A 22,346-nucleotide genomic window follows, 5' to 3' on the forward strand; every position below is an offset into this window, starting at 1 on the left:
ACAACTGACAGCACAGAAGAACCCTGGTGTAACATAAGCAGCTAGATGCTGTTCCGAGTTTGCACAGAAATGCATAAATGTTGGTCAGGTTCTGCAGTCCCTCCGCAGTCATATACTGCATGTACAGATTGTGTAGATACAGCGTACAATATATACTCAACGGCCACTTCATTAGGAACACCTAGGATTTTGCTGACCAATGTATAAACTCATGCAAATACAGCCATGCAGTCATATATGTCAGTCATCGGAATTAGGGGAAATGTCAGGTCTGTCACTTTGACAATGGTATGGTTGTATGGCTAAAATACCTTGTTGATGACAGAGATCAGAAGAGAATAAAAGATCAATTCTAGCTGACAGGATAGCAACTTAAATAATAACTCTTTACAACCATGATGAGTTGAAAGACACTTCAAAATGCATGCAAAACCATAAGGTGTATTAGCTACAACAGGAGGAGACCACGTCACGTTCAGAAGAGAATGAAAAGATCACTTTGAGATGATGAGCTGACAGGAAGGCAACTTAAATAACCACTCTTTACAGCCATGATGAACTGAAAAGCACCTCAAAAATGCACAACAAGCTGTAAGGTAGATAAGCTACAACAGGAGGGGACCATTTTCAGCTTCCTCTTTTGTCAGCCGAGAACCAAAAGCTGAAGCTGCAGTAAGCAAAAGCTCACAGGTCTGATGAATCTCTGCTGAGACTCTCGGATGGGAGAAACAGAATTTGGCACCAGTATAAATTCATAGCCCCAAAAACCAGTTCTGTTTGCTTTGTCTCAATAGTCAAGGCTGGTGGAGGTGGTGCAATGCTGTGGGAAATGTTTTTTTGGGTCAGTTAAATAACTGAATAAGCATCTTTTGGATACTGCAGCCTATCTGAGTATTGTTGCTGATCACCTGGACACTTTATGCTCACAAATTACCATTAAACAATGGCTATTCCCAGCACAGTAATTCATCATTTCACAAAGCACATCATCTCAAACTGGGTCCATGAACATAGCACTTGGGTTTAGTGTACTGTACTTAAATGGTCTCCCAAGTCGCTAACTCTGTATCCAGTAGCGCTCCTTGGGGATGCAGCAGAACAGGAGATTCACATCATGAATGTGCAGCCGACAAATCTACAGCAAGTCTGTAATGCCAGTATGTCATGTCCTAACCGGTATTATGATGCTGTATGGTGACTGCAGTGTCTAGAATCTTAAATTCATCACCAAAACCTCTCTGATGTCATCCGAATGTTTTTTATTATGAACTTTTCAACATAATGTCCTTGTCAGATGATAATCCGTGTTACTGCATTAATAATAAATACAGTTAATAATAATGCAAATTCGATCCATTCGTCATATCACATTGAAAAACAACAGGCTTTTATTAAGAGACAGAATTTGCACTGTACACTGACACAGACAGAAGAGTAAACACACAGGAGATAATGTGAGCACAAAGTGGGGGGGTGGGGGGTTGGGATAGAAGAGTTGCAAAACAAAAAGCAGCAACAGAATTAAAGACTGTAATACAGCTCTTTAAGGTGACAGTGGAAAGGACCAGATGAGAGGAACATGAATTGACCCATTATGTGCCTTCTTGCTTTGCTGAGATTCAAACGTTAACCGATTTTAATTTACACAACGCGACGCACAAATAAATAAACACTCAGCAAGTCAACCATGATCGTTATTATTACTAATACTATTATTATTATCATCACTATATACTGTCATATTTGTAGTCATTATAGACATAAATAGAAATAGAAAACTACAGCTAGCCCTAAGACATAATATGAATCAGAACAATGGAATTAACATAAAAAAAGATAATAATAATAATAGTAGTCATTTGTATTTCTATACATTTAAATACAATCGAAACTGCCCAGGATGAGCATGGTGTAGTGCTGTAACACAGACGTACAACATGAGTGTTGTTTTGAGAGAACTCGTTCTTTGCGATTGCTGAGAAAAAAGGACTGCTTAACCTTCATAAGGCTTATATGAACATCCACACACTCATTCTCTAAAACAGTGTACTGTATTTGTACAGGAATGTTTTGAGAATCGAAAGAAAAGATTTACTCCGTGAATTCGACTGTACATTATGTGAACGAGAGCCTCACGGTGGCTGCGATGCTGTAAAAATATCATTAACGTGTCCTTAACTTCACTTGCTCGACTGTAAGTGAATGATTTCGACAGTTATGAAAATCGCAGAGCTTACATTCGTCTGTAATAATACCCGGTGCTTTATACAGTGCAGTGATCACATTCACTGAAAGGTTATTACATCATTGTGCCATACATACAAAGAGTCTGAAGTGAAATGTGGACTAAGCACTGGACACTGGAGTGAGATGCTATGCAAATGCATTGCTCGAATGTGTGGGTGTGGTTAAGCATGTACTGTATATGTGTGTGTACGTGTGAGCATACATTCCAGAGACAATGCATTCACAAAGGCTGATACAGATACATTTATGCTGTGTGAATAAGTGTGTGGTTCTTATGTTGCACGTGTGTGGGGGCTTCATTGTGGTTTTAAGATTTTGTGAGTGCGGCTGTTTCTCTGCTTGACTCAGTAGCGACGGGGGACAGAATCTCTTCCCTCTTTCTTAATGATGATTCGCTGGTCGTCGGCTGAGTCGTCGGGCGACTCGGCCACTTCCTCTTCGTCATCGCCTTCGCCCTCTGTATCTGCAGCAATGCCCATGCGGTTCTCATAGGTCTGAGTGTTTAAGAAAGAAAAAGTCATGCTCTGATTACACACCAGGCCAGTTTATGTACTTGGTCGATGCAAAGCGCAATCTTTGCCGCACTCACCTCCATGGGGTTGACGATAATGGTAAGGGCCGAGTCATCCCATTGGTTGCTGCTCTCTTTACCAGCTCCTCTGGCTCCCTCTCCACGGCGATGGATGGAGCGGATACGGAATACGCCAAGGATTACCATGACAACCAGGAAGCCCACGCACACCATGATGATGACTGTGGCAGCCCCAGGAATCACTGCAGAGTAAAAAATTGGGAAATTTTTAGCGAGGGTGCAGTGTGGGCACTAGTGCGTGACTGTGGCGCACTGCAGTGCGTGTTTAGTAGGTGATTTTGATGAGTCACTGTGTACCAGAGTTGCGGTGTGGGTTTGGCAGTGTGTGTCCGCTGAGCTCTCCTGTGTGATGAGACGGATGGAGAAACTGCTGCTGGGAGGCCAAGAGGTGTGATGGGTGATACAGACTGTCCAGAGAGTGCAGGAAATTGACCTAGGATAAATACAAAACGGAAGAATCGGATGAAACGGATGATTTCAATCGGATGTGTCAATGCGAACCGAAACAAATGATGCTTATTAATAATATTTTAAATGTTGTTGTTTTTTTCATACCTCCAGTGTAAGCTCGTTACTCGTGTACCGTCCGTTCATTTCTGAACATGACAGCCTGAATCTCCTCTCGAAGCGGGCGGAGCCTTTTGCTAATCGATAACGAACAGAACGCAGGATGTCCTCGTACACTGAAATTGACTCCGCCCCTGGATTTAAAAAAGATAAAGTAAAGTAGAAGGTGCAGTTTATAAAGACTGAATGTATTTACAAACCCAAAGTAATTACATATCAATAACACTTCAGAAAATCTGACTTGTAATGGTAATTACATTTCATGCATAAACCTATCAAAACAATTTAAGAGAATATTAAAAGGTGTTGAAAATGACAGAAACTGTATATAAGGAAATCACCAGTGATGGCGATATATGCCGTTGTGTTGATGATGTCCAGTCCTTTCTCTTTCAGTGCCTCCATGTCAACCAGAAGCTCCTCTTTCTCTGGGTTTAGCTCCTCCCCCAACGGCTGGACCTCACATCCATCCAAAGTATGCGCCACTGCGTCTGACATGAGAGCTGATCAAGATGCACAAAAAAAAAAAAAAAAGAGTAGCATATGTATAATACGCTAAAACCACAAGAAATAAAGCTTTTCCACATATCGACTGAAATGTCTGCAATAGCCACAGGGGAAACAGACAGACAGATAGCAAAGAGGATAAAGGGTATAGAGCAGTTTATCCCTCTTGTCATGTTCCCCCCTACAATGAGCACGTAGGATTAGTCACATTATAGTGACTCACTGGTGGGTTTTGTGACCTATTGCGTTTATAGTAGTGCAGTGAAAGTGTGTAGGTTTTGGTGGAAAATTTTGTGTTCTCTCACCCCCTCCATCCATGTCCTGTGCGGCAGTGTTCACGGAGTGAGAGAGGGAACAGACGATGCGGAGTTCAGGAAACAGAGGCACACCATGTGCAGCTTCAAACTCTGGGGCGGGGCGAGCCAGATGCGGTCCGACACCAGAGAGAGAGATCTGAGGAGCGTCAGGCTGAAGCACCACCAGATATCCTTCCAACTGCCGCAGGGAGAGACAGCTTTCCTCACTAAAGCACCTGTGCAGAAAGGATGTGAGGGGGTGCATTGATGTAGATGAAATAAATACTATTTTATAGAGTAAGTCAATCCTAAACACAAATACTTAGTTTATTGCCACCCCAATTCTGAATGCAATTAAATAAACCAGAACCAGAGGTATTTGATCAGTCATATCTGTGTGAAATATTATTACACGAATCAGGTACAATATTATGTGCAATATTACCCGCAATTTACGTGCAATACTACCTTAAAATATGACTTGAAAAGCGTACTTTAGTTTTTTTCCTATTTGTATTGTTACATTGTACTGTATATATACATTGGTATTGTAGTATATGTATATTATTTTTCAGATATTTGCATTTATTTTTATTTCTTTGTTGTTATTATTATTATTATTATTATTATTATTATTATTATTTATTTTTATTTCTGTTTTTATTTTTTTAGTATATTCTTCTTTTTTTTTTATATATATTTGCATCTATTTTTATTTCTTTGTCTTGCTGCTGTAACATAGAAATTTCCCCACTGTGGGACGAATAAAGGTTTATCTTATCTTATCTTATCTTATCTTATCTTATATGCATGCATTACATAAATAAATCAAATAACAAATAAATCGTAATAAACAGAACTATTTAAAAATATATTTAACTTGCAAAATAAATAAAGGAAATTTTAAGAGAAAGAAAGTTGCAGAGCCACCGGTTCTCCTGGTGAACATGTCTGCCAAGATTTGTATCAGTGTGTATCAGTGCCTGTTTGGCAACTTCACTGTCAAATACAGTGGATCGTTACAGGCAAAGTGTATGGAGAATTTAAAATGCTTTTGCTAAGTTTTGTCCAGGTTGCTTTGAAGATGATGTTTGCCAACTTTGTTGGAGATTGGAAATAATTCATAGGGAAAGTCATTATAGGAAAAATAACTGATGTTTTAATTTTTATAATGCTTGAATTATGCGCTCAAAGTAAATCCAGAGATGCCTGGATTGACTATTTTGGATACGGGTTTAAAAATCTTTAGTAGAGGTAGACCGATTTATCATTTATGATGATTAATCGCCACTGATAGTGGATTGCTGGAACAATCGTCTATCTGCAAAAAACATTACAGATAGTTTTTCCTGGTTGCTGGAGCAGCTGAAAAGATCCGCTGTCATTATGCAGTACAACAGTGGCCTCTAGAGGCGAATCACTGATGCAACGTGCTGTTGGTTGAAGTGTCTTTTTTATTCATTCTCGATGTAACTTTTAGCAATAGTTGGAATAGTTAGGTAGAATAGCAGTAGTTTGCCTTCGCATCTTTGGTGTTTGGCCCCTTAATAACAATACTAAGTACAGTATCCAGTGCAGGAACTAGCAATGCAATTAATTGTAAAACATTTACTGCAAGATTGAGCTGGCCTGGTTAATGACAGAAATTACCAGCTGAAAGAAGTTGTTTCTGTAATTTCCAGTTTTTTGTTAACAGGGAATGCAAACACTTTCCTGTTGGTAGTTTTCATAACAGGTAATTAGCATTGGGGGACATGACAATTGGCAATTTTCCTGCCCGCATCTGTGTCTTGGCGATGTACAGGTCTCCAAGTGGTGACAGACTGCAGCCGGTGATTTTTTTCAGTAACAGTGATAATGCATCGCAGCTTCCTCTTTTCTCTGGAGGAGGCTGCGCCAGACCTGATAGTGATGGCAGACGGTTTATAGTGGCAGTACTGAATTGCACCAATATAGTCAGGGGGGTACTTTGGAACTTTGCCAACTGCTGTAGAAAACAAAATCTTTGCTGAGCTTTTGGGTTGGTGGATGATGTATGCATTTCCTGTGTGACCGTAGTCCACAGAAACATGAACAAAGTGACAGTGCTCACTGATGAATTATTAAGTTGATGTGACTCTCTGTGGTTTTGAAATGGTTGAGTTCAAGGTTGCTCTGGATGCACACAAAAGGCTTGTTGTTGAACTTCCTGGTGTTACTTTGACTTATCAATTATGATGATGTGACCAAATCAGAGTAATACCATGAACAACTGCAATACTGTATACACAGTCACACTTACCACTATTGCAATGAAACAATTACATATATAATGACCTATGATTATAATCTGTCAATTTCCTTTATATATATACATATATAAGACACATAAGAAAGTCAAGGTCACATTAACTGTCTGTCACACTTATTCATCTTGATTTGCAATCTGGGTTTTTTTCTACACTCTGCATCTAGCGGCTAGAAATAATTGTGTAACGTACTAATGCATTGTATTTTATAATGCACATTGGCTAAAATCACTGTCCATCTTATTGAAAAACTTGCAAAAAATTTCTATGATACAAAACAAAGTGAACCCCCGATAATCCGGAACTCATGGCTCGAAAAATTCACGGGTTCTCATTTGGAATCTAACTAACAGCAAGTTGTGGATTTTGTTAAAATTCGCAAGAATCCGCAGCAACACCGAATGTTCAGGAACTTTAGGAATAAGATTTTTCATGTGTTTGTTCAGATACTGTACACTATTATGTTTATAAATTGACAATGTCTAGATGAATTCACTAAGGTACCATAGGGGCTGCATCCAAAATTCGCAACTTTTCGGAACTCGCGGTGGTCTTAGAACGTATCCCACGCAAGTTCTGGGAGACCACTGTACAAGAAAGTCCAAAATGGCAAAGTATATGGTTTTTAATGGGCTTACCAACAAATATTTGGTCAGGAAATATACAGGAATGCACTCCTGAGACTCTCCGGTGTCACTATTTGCTCATTAATCAACTGTTTGATGAACAGCAAGACACAGGCAAAATCACTTCTATAGGCTTCTTGTACACAAAGATAAAATCATTACAATGATTCCAATGTTCTCTAAAAAAATATTTCGCACACACACACACACACACACACACACACACACACACACACACACAAAAACAAAAAAAAACATATGTCTGCAAGGTCAAAGCTGTCCAAAAATATATTCTTCAAAGATGAGTCATTATCTGGTTCTGTGGCACAACTGATTCTCCTTATAAAGGGCCTGATAATTAACTCATAAATGGAAGTAGGATTGAGCAGGGAAAGAGCTATAGTACTTATTTCATCCTTGCTCATTTCCAGACCAATGGTTTGTTGTTAAGTCCATTTAAAAGCTTCATATTTTACTACTTTGTACTTTTTTCCCATAATGACTAAGGCAAATAATGAAATAAAAGCAGTGCATAAGAATACAGTGAAATAAATCATGGCTTTCACTGGTGTGACTCACAAGGTGACAAGGTTTTTCTAATTCTATCATTAGGTCCTGCTCACACCGCGTATTAACATACGTCTCCGGCAATTGGATCACAAATCATAGTACAGGACATAGTACAGGTGTGAAAATCAAAATCCGATCATTCAATTCATATTCAAGGGGAATGCAGATGTCCGTGTGATGCAGTGTGACCGTGAAAGAGCCTTGATGTGTATCAGACAGCAAGCAAGAACCACCTAATCGACTGCCTCATTGGTCTATCCAGAAAATACATAATGATTGCGAGACGGTGAATTCGATTAAGAGTGGTCACTGGAGACAGGCTCATATTGCCAGGTGTAAATGGATATAAGTCTCGACGGTCCACCCGCGATCAGCTCACTTTAGATACAGGTTAATGTAAGGAGTGAACGGGCCCTAGCTAGAACCTTTCAGAACCACTCAATGTGTTTTTTTATTGGTTTTGTATAGCATGTCATTTTTCCTGTTTCTTTTTGGGGGTTTTTACACAGTGTGAGTTCATTGTTTTCACATTTCTCCATTGGTAAAAACTACTCCATTATATCTCCCTTCCTGGATGATTACTAAACCAGCGGCATTGTAAAGCCTACTTTAATGGAAAGCTCAAATAAGCCAAAAAATAAAATTAAAATGTGAGAAATACTTTCAAAGAATAAGCCTTGTATTAAAAAGAAATTCAATGAAAAGGTAAATATGTATTCAGGAGGTTGTGTGGAGTGCATTTTAGAGTGTCCCTGACTCTAAAGAATATTATTACTGTTATATTATTATCATTTAACTCCATAGAAACAGGACTAGTGAAACTAGACTAGTTTAAGCAGCCTTTAAATGTTCTGCTTTCAACAAAATACACTATATGGGCAAAGGTATTCGGACACTTGACTGTTCCAGCCATGAATTTGGATGCATTCAATTTTCCCTCCATGTAAACTAGGAGACACAAACCTGTTCCAGCATGACCATGCCCCTGTGCACAAACTCCATGTTAAACGCATTGGAGTGGAAGATCTTGAGTGACCTGCTATAGAGCTCTGACGTCAACCCTATTGAACACCTTTGGGAGGAATTGAACACTGACAGGCTGCACCCCAGGCCTCCATCACCTCACCTACATTAGTACCTGACTTTACTAACACCCTTGTGTCTGAATGAGTGCAAACTTCCACAACTACACACCAAAATCTAGTGGAACATCTTCTCAGATATGTGGAGTTTATTTTAACAGTAAATCGGGTCTAGATGTTGAATGTTTAAAAAGCACATATGAATCTTATGGTCAGGTGTCCACAAACTGTTTTTGTATATACTGTATGTTAGAGTTATTGCAGTTACTCTGATAGATACGCACAAACTTGAATGTGTGTAGGTGTATTTACCTGAGGGATGTGCTAAGTTTGAGCGGGCGCACTCCAGGCGTGGCAAATCGCAGGGAGTTCCTGTAAGTCACCTGCTGAACTGCTCGGTTGAAGCTCTCGATGTCGTCCCCCTCCAACACCAGTGCTGACTGACTGGGGTTCACATGAACCTGAGGAAACAGAAGCATTGCCAATGTAGTGTAAAAGCAACACTGATTTGCCACTTCATATTTGGACTTAAAAGTGTAGTATATGGAGGAAGAAAGGCAAGGTGGTCATGTTTTTTTTATTTTTTATTATTATAATACCTTCATGCCAGAGCCAAGGCTCTCGAGATCTCCAAAATCCAGCCCCTCCCTGCAGGCGTACAGACACTCCACCACACTGTGAGGTTCCACACTGCCTGGACGCACTGTCACACCTGACAACAAGCCACGATAGCCACCTACAAACTTTCCTAAAGGTTATGAGGGGAAATAAAAAAAAATACATAGATATTTATTGTGTATTCATCAGATTCTAGGCCATATTTCAAAATTCATTCTTTTATATATATGAAAATTAACCCTTGGTAACAGGTTCAGCATTGCTAACAAAAAAAATTACCACAGTGGACAAAATGTTCACTTGCTGCCTAATATATCCCACTCACTAACAGGTACCAAGATTCAAAGAAGCAGTGAAGACCATTGGGAGAAAGGAACATTTGTCTCTAGAGTTACTGTATGAACAGAAGTACACAATATCTTAGCCGACCATCTTTCTCTGTGTGTGTTTGTGGCTCTAATGCGCTTGTTAATGTTAATGTTTTTGTTGGTTGTTGATTAAATAGTCTTGAAAACGTCAACACCTTAAGTCAAAAACAAATTGGTGGACAATAAAGTGTATTTCAATTTCAATGATAAAGAGATAATCATTGTTATTTACTCACTAGCCATAATGTTAATGTTCTGCCTGGTTGGTGTAAGACAAGTAGAAAAGAAAATAATAAATTAAGTTCAGTATTAACGAAGGACCAAGAATCTTATTCTATACCCTACTGTATGGACAAGTTTGTGGACACATAAGTTCAATAGGGTTGAGGTCAGAGTTCTATAGCAGGCCACTCAAGATCTTCAACTATAACACTCCAACCCATGTAAACCACATCTTCATGGAGCTATTTACAGGAGCATTGTCATGCTAGAACAGGTTTGTGTCTCTTAGCTCAAGTAAATATAATTCTATTGCTTTCAAAGGCAGTTGTGTCTCCAACTTTGTGATAACAGTATGGAGAAAATATAAATGTATGTATATACATACATATGTCTGTTAAATTGTTAAGAACATAGAGAAAGAGATGACCTGTGCTGATCTCTAATTGCCCACAATGATTCTTTGAGGAACAGAAATGCTACACACACACACACACACACACACACACACACACACACGCCACACACACACTTCTCTACACAAGAGATCATAACTCACTTGTGTCCTTGCCCTCTGGGATGCTGTTGTTAAGGATCTCTTTCTGCTTGTTCTCTGGCTCTGAAGAAAATGAGAGAGATAGAGTAAGACAAGGGAAAGAGAGAAAGTTATAACAAAAAAAAAACTGAGGAAACTATTAGGAAATTACATATAGTAAATTCAGTCTATGAGCCACTGCACACAAGTGAGGCATCGGTGCTGATGGAGCTTATTAACACACATTGCAGCACAGAAAAAGAGAACAGCAGGAGGCTAAAAGCCTGGCTGGGTGTCTGTCTAGCAAACATTCGCTTACACACACACACACACCTGTTTTTCTAAATAATAAATCAATTGAATGGTTTTAATATCAGACACAAATGTACACAGTAATTAAAGGGAAAAAAAAACATCAAGCTGTCGCCGAGCTGTTGCTCGAATGTTCCTAACAGGCTGTTTATTTCTGTTTAGCACTTTCTCTCTCTCTCTCTCTCTCTCTCTCTCTCTCTCTCTCTCTCTCTCTCTCTCTCTCTCACAGACAGACACACAATTGTGCACTATAGCAGTAGCTCTTGTATTGGTGGTGCAAAAATCTAGACATATTCCCCAGTCCAATGATTTAGTTACCCCCAAACTCTACTAAACACAAATAAAAAAAACTGTAGCTGATGCAGCATAATACATAATGGAATAAGTAACTAGTTATAATCATCTTGTTGTTCAATGTTCTAGGCACAAAATGTGGTTCTTTCCTCCCAATTCACATAACACAATAGGTTATATGTCAAGTGACAGTGTGTAATAATCAGGGATCATATGACGACTTTGCACTCCATGTAATTTGACTTAGATTCAATAATCGATATCAGCATTTCTCCATTACGTTACATCAAACCTTAGATTTGCATAAGTCACACAAATTGTTGTGTGGTACCCCAAAGCAACTGAAAGGTTAAAGAAATACACACGTACCCCAACAGGCTCCGATTACCAGCCTCTGATGTGGTACCGGGTTAGGGATGGCTCCGTTGTCGTGAATGAGTGCAGGGTCGAACGTCACGCCGTCTACATAGAGTGTGACGGAGGGGAATTGCACACTTAAAGACAAGTGATGCCACTCGCTGTCACATACCTGCGGAGAAAAGAGGGCATCGGTGATCTTGTACATACCATGTCAGATTAATACGTACACTGCCAACTATATAGTCTATAATCTGTAAACAACCACTTGTGTTAGTAAGCTAAAATTGATTCAAGAAATAAATACAAAACTATTATTTAAAATGATCCCTAATGATAATTCTTTTTAATATGTTTCAGAGGAGTTTTATTTGATTTACCTGTTCAAGCTTCCAGAGAAATTTTACTGGGCGTGCAGCGGAGACATCCGGCCAGTAAAAGAGAGACAGACGGCAGCCGTGCACAGACAGAGAGTAGTGTGAATAGGAGTCATCTGTTAATAAGAACACACACACACACACACACACACACACACACACACACACACACACACACACACTTGTTGGTTACCCATCAATATCTGACTTTACACTTATTTCGTTTCATTCTATATTCAGCTCTGGACAATTTTCCTCCTAGCAGGTGACAGAAATCTGAAAAGGAAGAAGGCATCAGTTATACAGCAGCTGTACATAGACCTGTGTGTGTGTGTGTGTGTGTGTGTGTGTGCACGCCTGTGTCAGAGCGTGAAAGAGAGAGAGAGAGAGAATGCTTAATCCACGACTCTTTCCTGTGACTCAGCTTAGTAATAGTGGGAGGAGAACAGCGCTTTAGCTGGATAAGCCATTTCACAAGTCTTTGAATAACAAAGCGAACAAAAAAGGATTCGGAGCAAATTGTACGACACGAGTCGAAAGAAATAAGTTGCACAAAGAATACATAGAAAACTGTCAAATCCAGACTTATTAGCACCCTTCGAGGGAATGGACGACAGCGACTGTGTAGAATAAACTATACAATATCTTTCCTCTAGCAAAACATCATTGTCCCACCACATAAAGGCCATCACATAAAAACCTGGAATGACTAAAATGGTTTGATCCCATGTTCACATCATCAGAAGGGGCTGCTAGGAACAAGGCTTTCTTAAAAGGCAACCCTTGAACTTACACCAAGCATTAGAACGACAACTGGAATTGTGTATTGTTACATGAGACCAAAATTAACCTTTATGAAGGGCAAGTGCAAAAAAAGAAAGAAAAAAAAAACCCTACACCCAAGCTGATCGATCTCATTTGCATATTGTAGTCTTGTGGAGACTGCTGACAAATTCCCATAAGCATTAGGATATTTTGTGAAGGTAGTGAAGACAGGCACATTAATTAATCAACAACAGGGGTTCTGTACAATCTGTAAACACCAGGCATCTGTACTGTCACACTTTAATCCCTGTAGACTGAAGGAATCATGATTCTTGGTGCCAGATGGCCTGGTGTTTCTAGAACTGCTGATCTCCTCAAATGTTCACACATTTATTCACAATGGCACAAAAAAACTCAAGTGAGCAGCAGTTCTATAACAGTAACTTAAATAACCACTCTGTACAATTGTGCCAAGCAGAAAAGCATCTCACATGTTTAACCTCAAGTCAACTGTGCTACAACAGCAAATGACAATGTCAAGTTCTTCAGACAGCCAAGAACTGAAAGCTGCAATAGGCACAGATAGAAGTAGACAGAACAACAAAGCCTGGCATACTGATGGCAGAGCCAGAATTTGGCACTAACAGTTTGAGTCTATGGACCCAATATGCATTGTGTCCACAGTCCAGACTGGTGGAGGTAGTGAAATGGTGTGGGGAATGTTTTCTTGGCACACTCTGTAATGTTAATAGCAATCGATCCTCACTTGAATGCCACAGACTATTTGAGAATTAGGATGATTGTGTGCATCCCATGATGGCCACGATTTACCATTTTCTAATGGCTACTAAGGACAGAGCTAAAGTCTTATCAAACTGGTTTCATAAACATGACAGTGTGTTCAGTGTTCTTCAGTGGACTTCCCAGTCACCAGATCTAATTCCAGTTGAACACCTTTGGAATGTGGTAGAGCAAAACATTCACAGCATGAAATTGCCCTTCAAAAACTGCAGGAACTGTGTGATGAGCTCATCTCAACATGGACCTGAATCTGAAAGGAATGTTTCCAACATCTTGCAGGATCCATGCTATGAAGAACGGAAGCTGGTCCTATACATTTTTTTAGCATATTGTTACTAATAAAATGCTCATTGAGTGTAATTCACATATGTACATACACACACATTTAACCTTTGCCAGTCTGAAGAAATTTTTATATCAATGTTTTAAGTTAAAAACCATGTATTTTAAATAAAACTATACAGCATGCTTATACTGCATGTTTAAACAAAATATACTACATACATTTACACGATATAATATATATTACAAAATGTAATATATTTTACATAATAAAAAAAAAATACTGCTAAATACTGCTTACTACATGTTAATAAACACTTTTTTTAAGCAATAATTATTAAATAAAGATGACCTTTATAAAACAAAAAACTCAAATTACTCAGTAGACAAGTGGGGAAATGGTGATTAGCTATACGACTGACCGTTTTTCACAGTGCTGCACACAATGGTTTCTTCTTCTTTGCGTGCTCCTCTTGCCTGATTGGCTGGTGGCTGAGTGTTGGCCCCGCCCCTTCGCATCCACAGCTGGAGGGTGAAGTGGTCTCCTGGCACTGTTGAGACAACGGAATCGGGGACGACGGCAACATGGGTGGAGCCGTTGAAAGAAAATACCAGAGACGAGTCAGAAGAGGGAAGGGTGGGAAGTGCTGCGGTCCAGTTTGCAGCGGGAGATGGAGGTGGGAGCAGGTCAACCTCACCCCTCACAGCACCTGAGTAGAAGCATGGCTTTTATGTTATTATGATAAAATTCATAACAATGCTAACATTTGAATAAATAGGGGGAGGACACATCTGCTAGAAAATTGCTTACTGAAGTAAGAAAACTCACCACAGAGCCTCCTTACAGAGCGGTCAGAGTAACTATCGCGGTCACAGCCTTTCCCGATGTGGCCAGTCTGGAGCTCCACGGTGGCTTGAATGTTCCACACAGTCTCCTCACAGGTCTCCAGGCGCAGGCTGGGAAAAAGGGGGATGCTGCCGGATCCTGGTGTGTATTCAACTCGCTTCGACCAGCCTGAGATAAATTGCAAATACATGCATATACAAATAGATGATAAAGTTTGAATAGGGAAGAATAGGGAAGAATAGGGAATAAACTTGCATTCTAAATTCTTACTAAATATTGAACCTGTCAAATGTCTCAATTACATTTTCAATCCTGCCCCCATATTTCCAGAGACAGAGAGGCACGGTTCACTCATAACAAAAAAATTATAATTTAAGACAGTCATTATAAATTTTGCCTCAATACAGATATTAAAAACAGATAATACAAAAGACAGATAATAAAAATGCTTTAGAAAATAATTAAAATAATTGTTACTGTAAAAAAGAACGGTATTTTTGTAATACTAATTAAATGTAACATTATTAAGGGGCCAACACTGAAGGTGAATAAGCACCATGTTATTGTTCAACCTTTTCATATTATTATTTTTACTAATTAACTCTAAGGCATTCAAGGTTTCAACCCTAGATATTTTTCTTTTCATGAAAAAAAAATAAAGCCTTGATGGCTTTTGTTGTCTCAAGGTAGACCACAGTTCAGTAAAGTGAACAGTTGCAAGATTTGACATTGACATACAGAGCAGTGACTGAACAGAACGGGTACTTGGTGAAAAAAGGAAGCTTCGTACCAATCCAGCCAGGCTTGCAGGAAGGTTTCACTGTCACCACGACCTGGGCATCAGCCTGAGCTCGATTCTTCCCGCAGTCAAATGCAGTCACCCAGAAGCTGTGAACACGCTGCTTCTTTGAGTCTAAAGGTTCAGTGTTCTTAATGTTTCCTGAGGAAGACAGCGAGACAGAGAGACAGAGAGAGAGAAAGAGAATTATTCACCCGCTGACAAACAATGAATCTAACAAAAAGGCAGAAATCGGTCGAAACGATTTCTTACGTTATTAAAACATTTTCAGCAATGTAACAGAAGAAAAGCTGAATCAGCAGGGATCTTTAAATGGAGGCACTCGGTTGCTTACTTGCAAAATGGGCTGAATAGTTCCAATTGTACTAAATGTACAATTATATAATCAAATAAAATATCTACAGGAAAAAAAGTTACATAAACCCACAGTTATTAAAAAAGAAAGAAACAGAAAGGCATTTCAAAGCACAAGAAGGGTATATTGAAAAAAAAAAAATTGGTGAAAAGCATAACGAAATACAATAATACATAGAGTACGATGGGCATGGATACACAGTGCAAGGGCATTCTCCTACTAGTGCCTGGTTCAGCCTGACCCAAATTACCATTCAAACCCAACAGAGCCTGGCACAGAAGCAAGGTCATCACAAAAAAAAAAATAAATAAAAAGGCTATCGTCTCTCCCTCACTCTCACTCACCTTCCCATGACCCTCTTATATTCTCTCTTATCCTCTCGCATGTTCAACCTGCCTTCCGTGCTCGGTTCCTTCTCTCTTGGCTCTTATCGCATTACAAAATGTCAGCTATTGATCTTCTGGGTTTGTCATTGAGACTATGAGAGGGACTCTCTTCTGCACTGCATGAAAATCAAACCCAATCAGGATTCCTCTGAATTACTTTAGGTTACAAATAAATAAATAAAAAAAAGCTACTAATCACATCTACTTCCGTTCTATTACAAAACAAGTGAGCAAAAAATATATCAAGTAAAAACAGACTCTATGACAGAAAAGAAAAAAAAGAAAAGGCACCCTGAAGATATTCATTCTGCCTCATTCAACACAATATAGAATACACACACAAAACATACACTAATATGTACATATTTCATATATAATGAATAAACCTTTCTTGTATAATACATTCGGCACCACACAGGGTCTATCATGAATATGGATGAGACGGAATCAAAACAGGGAGAGTGGAAATCGTTGTAAAAGAGGCAGAAATGCTCCAGACCCACAGGACCCTGTGACTTGAAGTTCTCACCGTCATTGTCGATTGCGAATGGAACGTTGGGAGTAATGATGTCGTAGAAGCAGATCTGGCTGTACTGAGGTGAGCAGTCGGCATCCAGAGCCTCCACGCGCACGATGCGATCGAAAAGACGACCTTCGGGGACGGACGCCTCGTAACGGCGCTCGACGAACACGGGGGAAAACTCGTTCACGTCGTTCACGCGCACGTGCACCGTGGCCCTGTGGGAAGGGAAAAGGTGAAATGCGGATTGTGTACGAGAAATATAAACAGAGAGAATTCCGATCCAGGGGATTCAGACTTTGTAGAAATACATAAAATATGTATTGAGAGAAGCAGCTGACAAATTATTGAGTACTGAGTCACTCGTACTTGTGCGATTTCTTGCTGTTGGTACCATCGGGACCCTCTCCGCAATCGTAGGCCTGGATAGTAAAGCTGTGCTCCCTCTGGCTCTCGCAGTCCAGTGGCTCTTTGGAGCGAACGAGACCCTCGCCAGTGGAGCGGTCCAACACCACGGCCTCGAACTGAGCCGAACCTGAACCTCCTGCTCCGTTGTGCACTCGGAACCCGCAGATCTCACCTAAAAAAGAAAGAGTGAGTGTGTGAAAGTCTGCTAATAAAAGAGAATTGAAAGCGGCAAAGGAAAGAACGATTGGAAGTGGAAATTAAATCTGGGTGCGGTAACAAGGAAGAAGGGCTGCACGATTTGGGAAAAATGTCATGTTGTGATTATTGTGGTCAATCCCACGATTTGCGATTATAAATGGTGTCATTTGCATTAATGTAAAAATAAATTTTCCCTAGAACAGCAGAATTAAATAAAACATTAAATAGAAATATATCGATTTTCACAAAAATAAAATATTATAATTATTATATACGCAAAAATGAACAGGTAGAAGATTTAAACATAGACCCCCCCATTATAATTCATAACATTCTGATCAATACTATAAGTGAAACCACCTCCAGAAGCCTACAGGGCTCAGTCGCGCATGAACGAGCCCTCTGAGGATGCTGGGTCAGCGTGTGGAGAGAGCAGGCCAGACACGCCTGATCCTACCGTAATTTTATGCAATTTGTGTAACCACTGGTGTGTAATTACTTCCTGCTGCACTAAACCAGCAGCCCTTTACTCAAAACTGCCCTGTGTTAAATCAACAATTATGTTGTTTATAAACTCACCCTGTGTTGTGTATACAAGTAATGATAGTGAAGAAGCAGCAGGTGTAGTTATATTAGTTTTATAAAAGACGCTTCTGAACGGGCATCATGGTGGTGCAACATGTAGCACTGCTGCCACACATAGCAGTCTCCGAGAGTGGGTATGTGTCTGATTCAATCTTACAGATAAGGGTTACCGAGCTGACGGGTCCTGCTTACAAAGCTGGCACTTAAATATTATAAAGCTGACATTCAAATATTACAGAGGTGTCAATTATGGGTTACAGAGCTGATTGTTAAGGGTTAAAGACGGTCAATATTAATGAGCTGATAGTTGAATATTAAAAAGCTGACAGTTAAGAGGTACCAAGCTGCCAATTAAGTTTAAATTATATTTTACAGAGCTTATGGTTACAGGGATAACGGTTACGGGTTAGAGAATGGCTCTATGATGATGGGGATAACTATTCAGACAGTTCAGGGTTACAGGGATGATGGTTTAGGATTACATGAATAATGGTTCAGAAGGTTCAGGATTACAGAGATGATAGTTCAGGATTACAGAGATGACGGTTCAGGGTTATAGGAATGATGGTTCAGGGTTACAGAGATGATGGTTCAGGGTTACAGAGATGATGATTCAGGGTTACAGGATGATGGTTCAGGGTTACAGAGATGATGGTTCAGGGTTACAGGATGATGGTTCAGGGTTATAGGATGATGGTTCAGATGGTTCAGGGTTACAGAGATTATGGTTCAGGGTTATAGGGATGATGGTTCAGGGTTATAGGATGATGGTTCAGGGTTACAGAGATGATGATTCAGGGTTACAGGGATGATGGTTCAGGTTACAGAGATGATGATTCAGGGTTACAGGGATGATGGTTCAGGGTTACAGAGATGGTGGTTCAGGATTACAGGGATGATGGTTCAGGGTTATAGGGATGACGGTTCAGGTTTACAGAAATTATGGTTCAGGGTTACAGAGATGACGGTTCAGGTTATAGGGATGATGGTTCAGGGTTACAGAGATGATGGTTCAGGGTTACAGGATTACGGTTCAGGGTTATAGGGATGATGGTTTAGAGTTACAGAGATGATGGTTCAGGTTACAGAGATGATGGTTCAGGGTTACAGGGATTACGGTTCAGGGTTATAGGGATGATGGTTCAGATGGTTCAGGGTTACAGAGATTATGGTTCAGGGTTATAGGGATGATGGTTCAGGGTTATAGGGATGATGGTTCAGGGTTATAGGGATGATGGTTCAGGGTTTCAGAGATGACAGGTCAGGGTTATAGGGATGGCGGTTCAGGGTTATAGGGATGATGGTTCAGGGTTATAGGGATGATGGTTCAGGGTTACAGAGATGACGGTTCAGGGTTACAGAGATGACGGTTAAATGTTACAGACCTACTTGTTTAATATCACAGAACTGATGGTTAAGGCTTACAGGGTGGGTTAAAATGACAAAGGTATGAGTTATCAAGCTGAATAAGAGTTACATCAAGCTAAGAGTTAAGTGTTACAGAGCTGACAGTTATTGATTATCATTTAAATTATGCTTAACAGTTACAGAGTTTACTATAATGCGCTTGTGTTCAGTACCTGCATAGTGAAGAGGTGCATCTTTATCCAGGGCAAACAGAGGGGGGTTCAGTAGAACAGTGTTGTCGTTCTCCATTACAATGCCCTGATACTCGGTCTCGATCCATGGTTTGTGTTTATTGGCTAAGAAGAGTGAAGACAAGGGAAAGTGCAAGAGCATTTAGAATGTTCTGCATTATGAGATACTTTCTTAACAATTAAACACATAACAGGGCTCATATACATACAGGCTCATAGGCATGAGTAAGTCTTTGCATCACACACATATACAAATATTTACCCGAATACATACAGTACAGACACACACATGCACACATGCAACTAACCTTTACACATAGCGATAAACAAAATGAAACACAGACACAGGAATTGCTCGCTTATCTCACAGAATATCACTGAAACCCACTGAACATCTCACTGTGATTTCGCTCTGAGAAGCACTCGAGCACACGCATCAATCTGCACCAACGCTCTACTACACCTGCAGCTGAAAGTGTGCAAAGGCACATGTCCTATAAAACCCATACAGGCGAATGCCAGACCGAAAATGGAAAATTCTCTTGCCTGAGGTACTGCATACAAATCGCTCCCTTCGCTAATATTCTCTGAGACCAAAAAAATACATTTAACTGTGTTAGAATGGGAAGGATTCATGAACCAGATTTGCATTGCTGAAATACAATTTTCAAGATGGCAGCACATACAGCATAATCAGAACCCATATTCTGCATATTCGCAGCATGATTTAGCATTCTAGCTCCTCCAGGAGAGAGGGAGGATTTATCATGTGCGGCGGCTGACCGCTCCATCGTGTTTCAACTTGATGGGCTTTTTTCCTTGCCTCACACTCTGTCGTTCATCCTCGCAGCTTTAATCTGAGCATCATGTTTCTGGATTACTCTACCGATGTGAGATTGAGACTCGAACATCCATCTGCTCTCGTGCACGCTGGCTCACTTCACCACTCCCTACACCCATCTTCCAATAGTTTCTTTATTTTTTTTCGAAAAATGCTGCAGCCCTTTTAAACTTGTATTCTGTCCCTGTCTTTTATATCTTTTGCAGCCAGTCAACACTGTAAATCAAAACTCTGTTTGCCTATGATTCATTTCAGTTGTCAATCCATCCATCCATTTTGAATCTCTAGTAGCGGTATCTTTTACTATCACTAATCGACTGGCCTGCTCATTACCGTGTGTTCGCAGCACATGGAACATCAAGATAGGCCATTTAAAACAGATATGATGAACGTGATTCATTCAAGGGGTCAAGGGCTGGCACGCAACGCCACATTTTCAAGGATTCGCGTTCGCACAACCCTCTTGTCCATTGTGTTGCCGTTCTCCAGGACAGCTGTCATTTATTCACATTGCTCATAATCGACATGCAAAAGGATGTTGGTCACTGACCTTTGTTGCCATGGGCAACGGCAGTCAAGCAAAAGAGGAGAAAGGAGAGGAAACTCATTCCGGCCATCTGAGGGAGGAAGGGAGAGGAAGAAGGGAGGGGACATGGAAGAAGACATGCATTAAACTGACATGAAGCAGAGAAATCTAAAGGCAGAAGCATGGACAGAGGAGCGCAAGTACAGAGAGGCACACACACATCCGCGTCGCTATCGCACGCCAGGGTCTCGTCCTCGTCAAAACGTCCATTTTATTAGCACTCAGTTACCAGCTTTAAATAAAGTAGCAAGATCGATTGCTCAACACCAGCACGATGCTGGGGATCTGTCAGGTTCCTCCATCTAGGCCTGATCCACTAACAAATGTCTCACAAACTTTGCATATTAAAGATGAAGTTAGGAGGGTTGAAGTGATCGGTCATTAATAGCAGCTTATAATGCGTAAGTGATGAGTAAATCGAAGACTATGTTAAACACAGGTGCTGCATGTGTGCAGTGTTTAGTACTGTATCATCCAAGTACTGTAGAGAACATCATATTATATATAAGGAATTGAGCTTAACCTTTTATTCTTTATCTTTATCTCTCACAGAGCCACATCTGAACCTTTATATTATGCTGTAAATGGAAGAATGATGTTGAAACAGGATGAACACATCCCCAGTGTCCAACTCGAACCGCTCGTTATTTAGTACCATTAAATACTATGCGGTTTTGGACGAGGCCGAAAGCTGAAACTGGCCATTTTGTGCGTCGTGTACGACCAAAAAAAACATCTTCCAGGTGATGCCAGAATGATTGGTGTATAATAATTGTTTCAAGGTTAATGCACGCTATTAATACCTGAACGCAAACGCGACATTCCGCAAGCTCTGCAAAAATGTGTATCGTTTCTAATGTTACATCTGCGACATTTACTCATCGATTTGCAACTCCGAAGCGCATCCCAAAGCCACGTACCGCCCGCACGACACTGTGTCCCCGAAAAGAAAGAAAAGAAAAGAAAAAAAAAATATATATATATATTGTGTTTTTATTTATATATTATATTTATATATATTTATATATATATTATATATCTGTTATTAGAAAATGAGAGAAGATGCGACGTTACCGTGAGGTGCGAGTTGGTACCCGAGACAGCCTCCTCCTCAGCCTCTCCGTCACACACTAACACACACCCTCACACACACACACACACACACACACACACACACACCCAGGCTAACAGGTGCGGACACACCGACCTCCTACAGTCTCAGGATTGTTCCCTGAACCCTCAACTACTGGAGTGAAATTGGGACCTTAATTGAAGCACGTGATTATTTCCGGGGTCTTTAATTTCCGTGGGGTTCAGTACGAGAAAAAGACAGAAAATTGACTCGGAGTGATATAAGAACGCCGACGCCCCGCCCCTCCCACTAGAGTTATTTCTAAGCCACGCCCACACTGCGTCTCTCTCTCTCTCTCTCTCTCTCTCTCTCTCTCTCTCTCTCTCTCTCTCATCCGGGAGGATTTCACCTCCTCCTTTCCATTATCATCCCCATCGCCAATTTCCCT

General features: G+C 40.3%; 1 protein-coding gene across 1 annotated transcript; it reads right to left on the bottom strand.

The window, feature by feature from the left end:
- Positions 1–1,365: 1,365 nt before the first annotated feature.
- clstn3 (calsyntenin 3) lies at positions 1,366–22,178 on the bottom strand. The gene is made up of 19 exons (XM_046846879.1): positions 21,901–22,178; positions 20,791–20,857; positions 19,382–19,504; positions 16,980–17,190; positions 16,620–16,828; positions 15,341–15,490; positions 14,533–14,718; positions 14,126–14,413; positions 11,859–11,971; positions 11,491–11,650; positions 10,540–10,599; positions 9,375–9,523; positions 9,088–9,236; positions 4,219–4,445; positions 3,748–3,909; positions 3,395–3,540; positions 3,137–3,272; positions 2,837–3,021; positions 1,366–2,741 (listed from the first exon to the last, which is right to left on the bottom strand). Exons 2-19 carry the CDS (start codon positions 20,855–20,857, stop codon positions 2,592–2,594), a joined length of 2,871 nt encoding a protein of 956 aa, XP_046702835.1. The 5' UTR covers positions 21,901–22,178; the 3' UTR covers positions 1,366–2,591.
- Between the last annotated feature and the right edge of the window lie 168 nt (positions 22,179–22,346).

The sequence above is a fragment of the Silurus meridionalis genome, chromosome 4 (genome assembly GCF_014805685.1).
Source record: "Silurus meridionalis isolate SWU-2019-XX chromosome 4, ASM1480568v1, whole genome shotgun sequence".
Classification (NCBI taxonomy): domain Eukaryota; kingdom Metazoa; phylum Chordata; class Actinopteri; order Siluriformes; family Siluridae; genus Silurus; species Silurus meridionalis.

What these genes read in the sequence shown, in the direction of transcription:
- clstn3 (XM_046846879.1), bottom strand. Translation starts at nt 20,857, where the DNA reads ATGGCCGGAATGAGTTTCCTCTCCTTTCTCCTCTTTTGCTTGACTGCC. An exon ending in ATTCGCAATCGACAATGACG is followed by an intron (nt 15,491 to 16,619) that starts GTGAGAACTTCA and finishes TGTCTTCCTCAG; the next exon opens with GAAACATTAAGAACACTGAA. An exon ending in GTAACGAGCTTACACTGGAG is followed by an intron (nt 3,273 to 3,394) that starts GTATGAAAAAAA and finishes TATTTATCCTAG; the next exon opens with GTCAATTTCCTGCACTCTCT.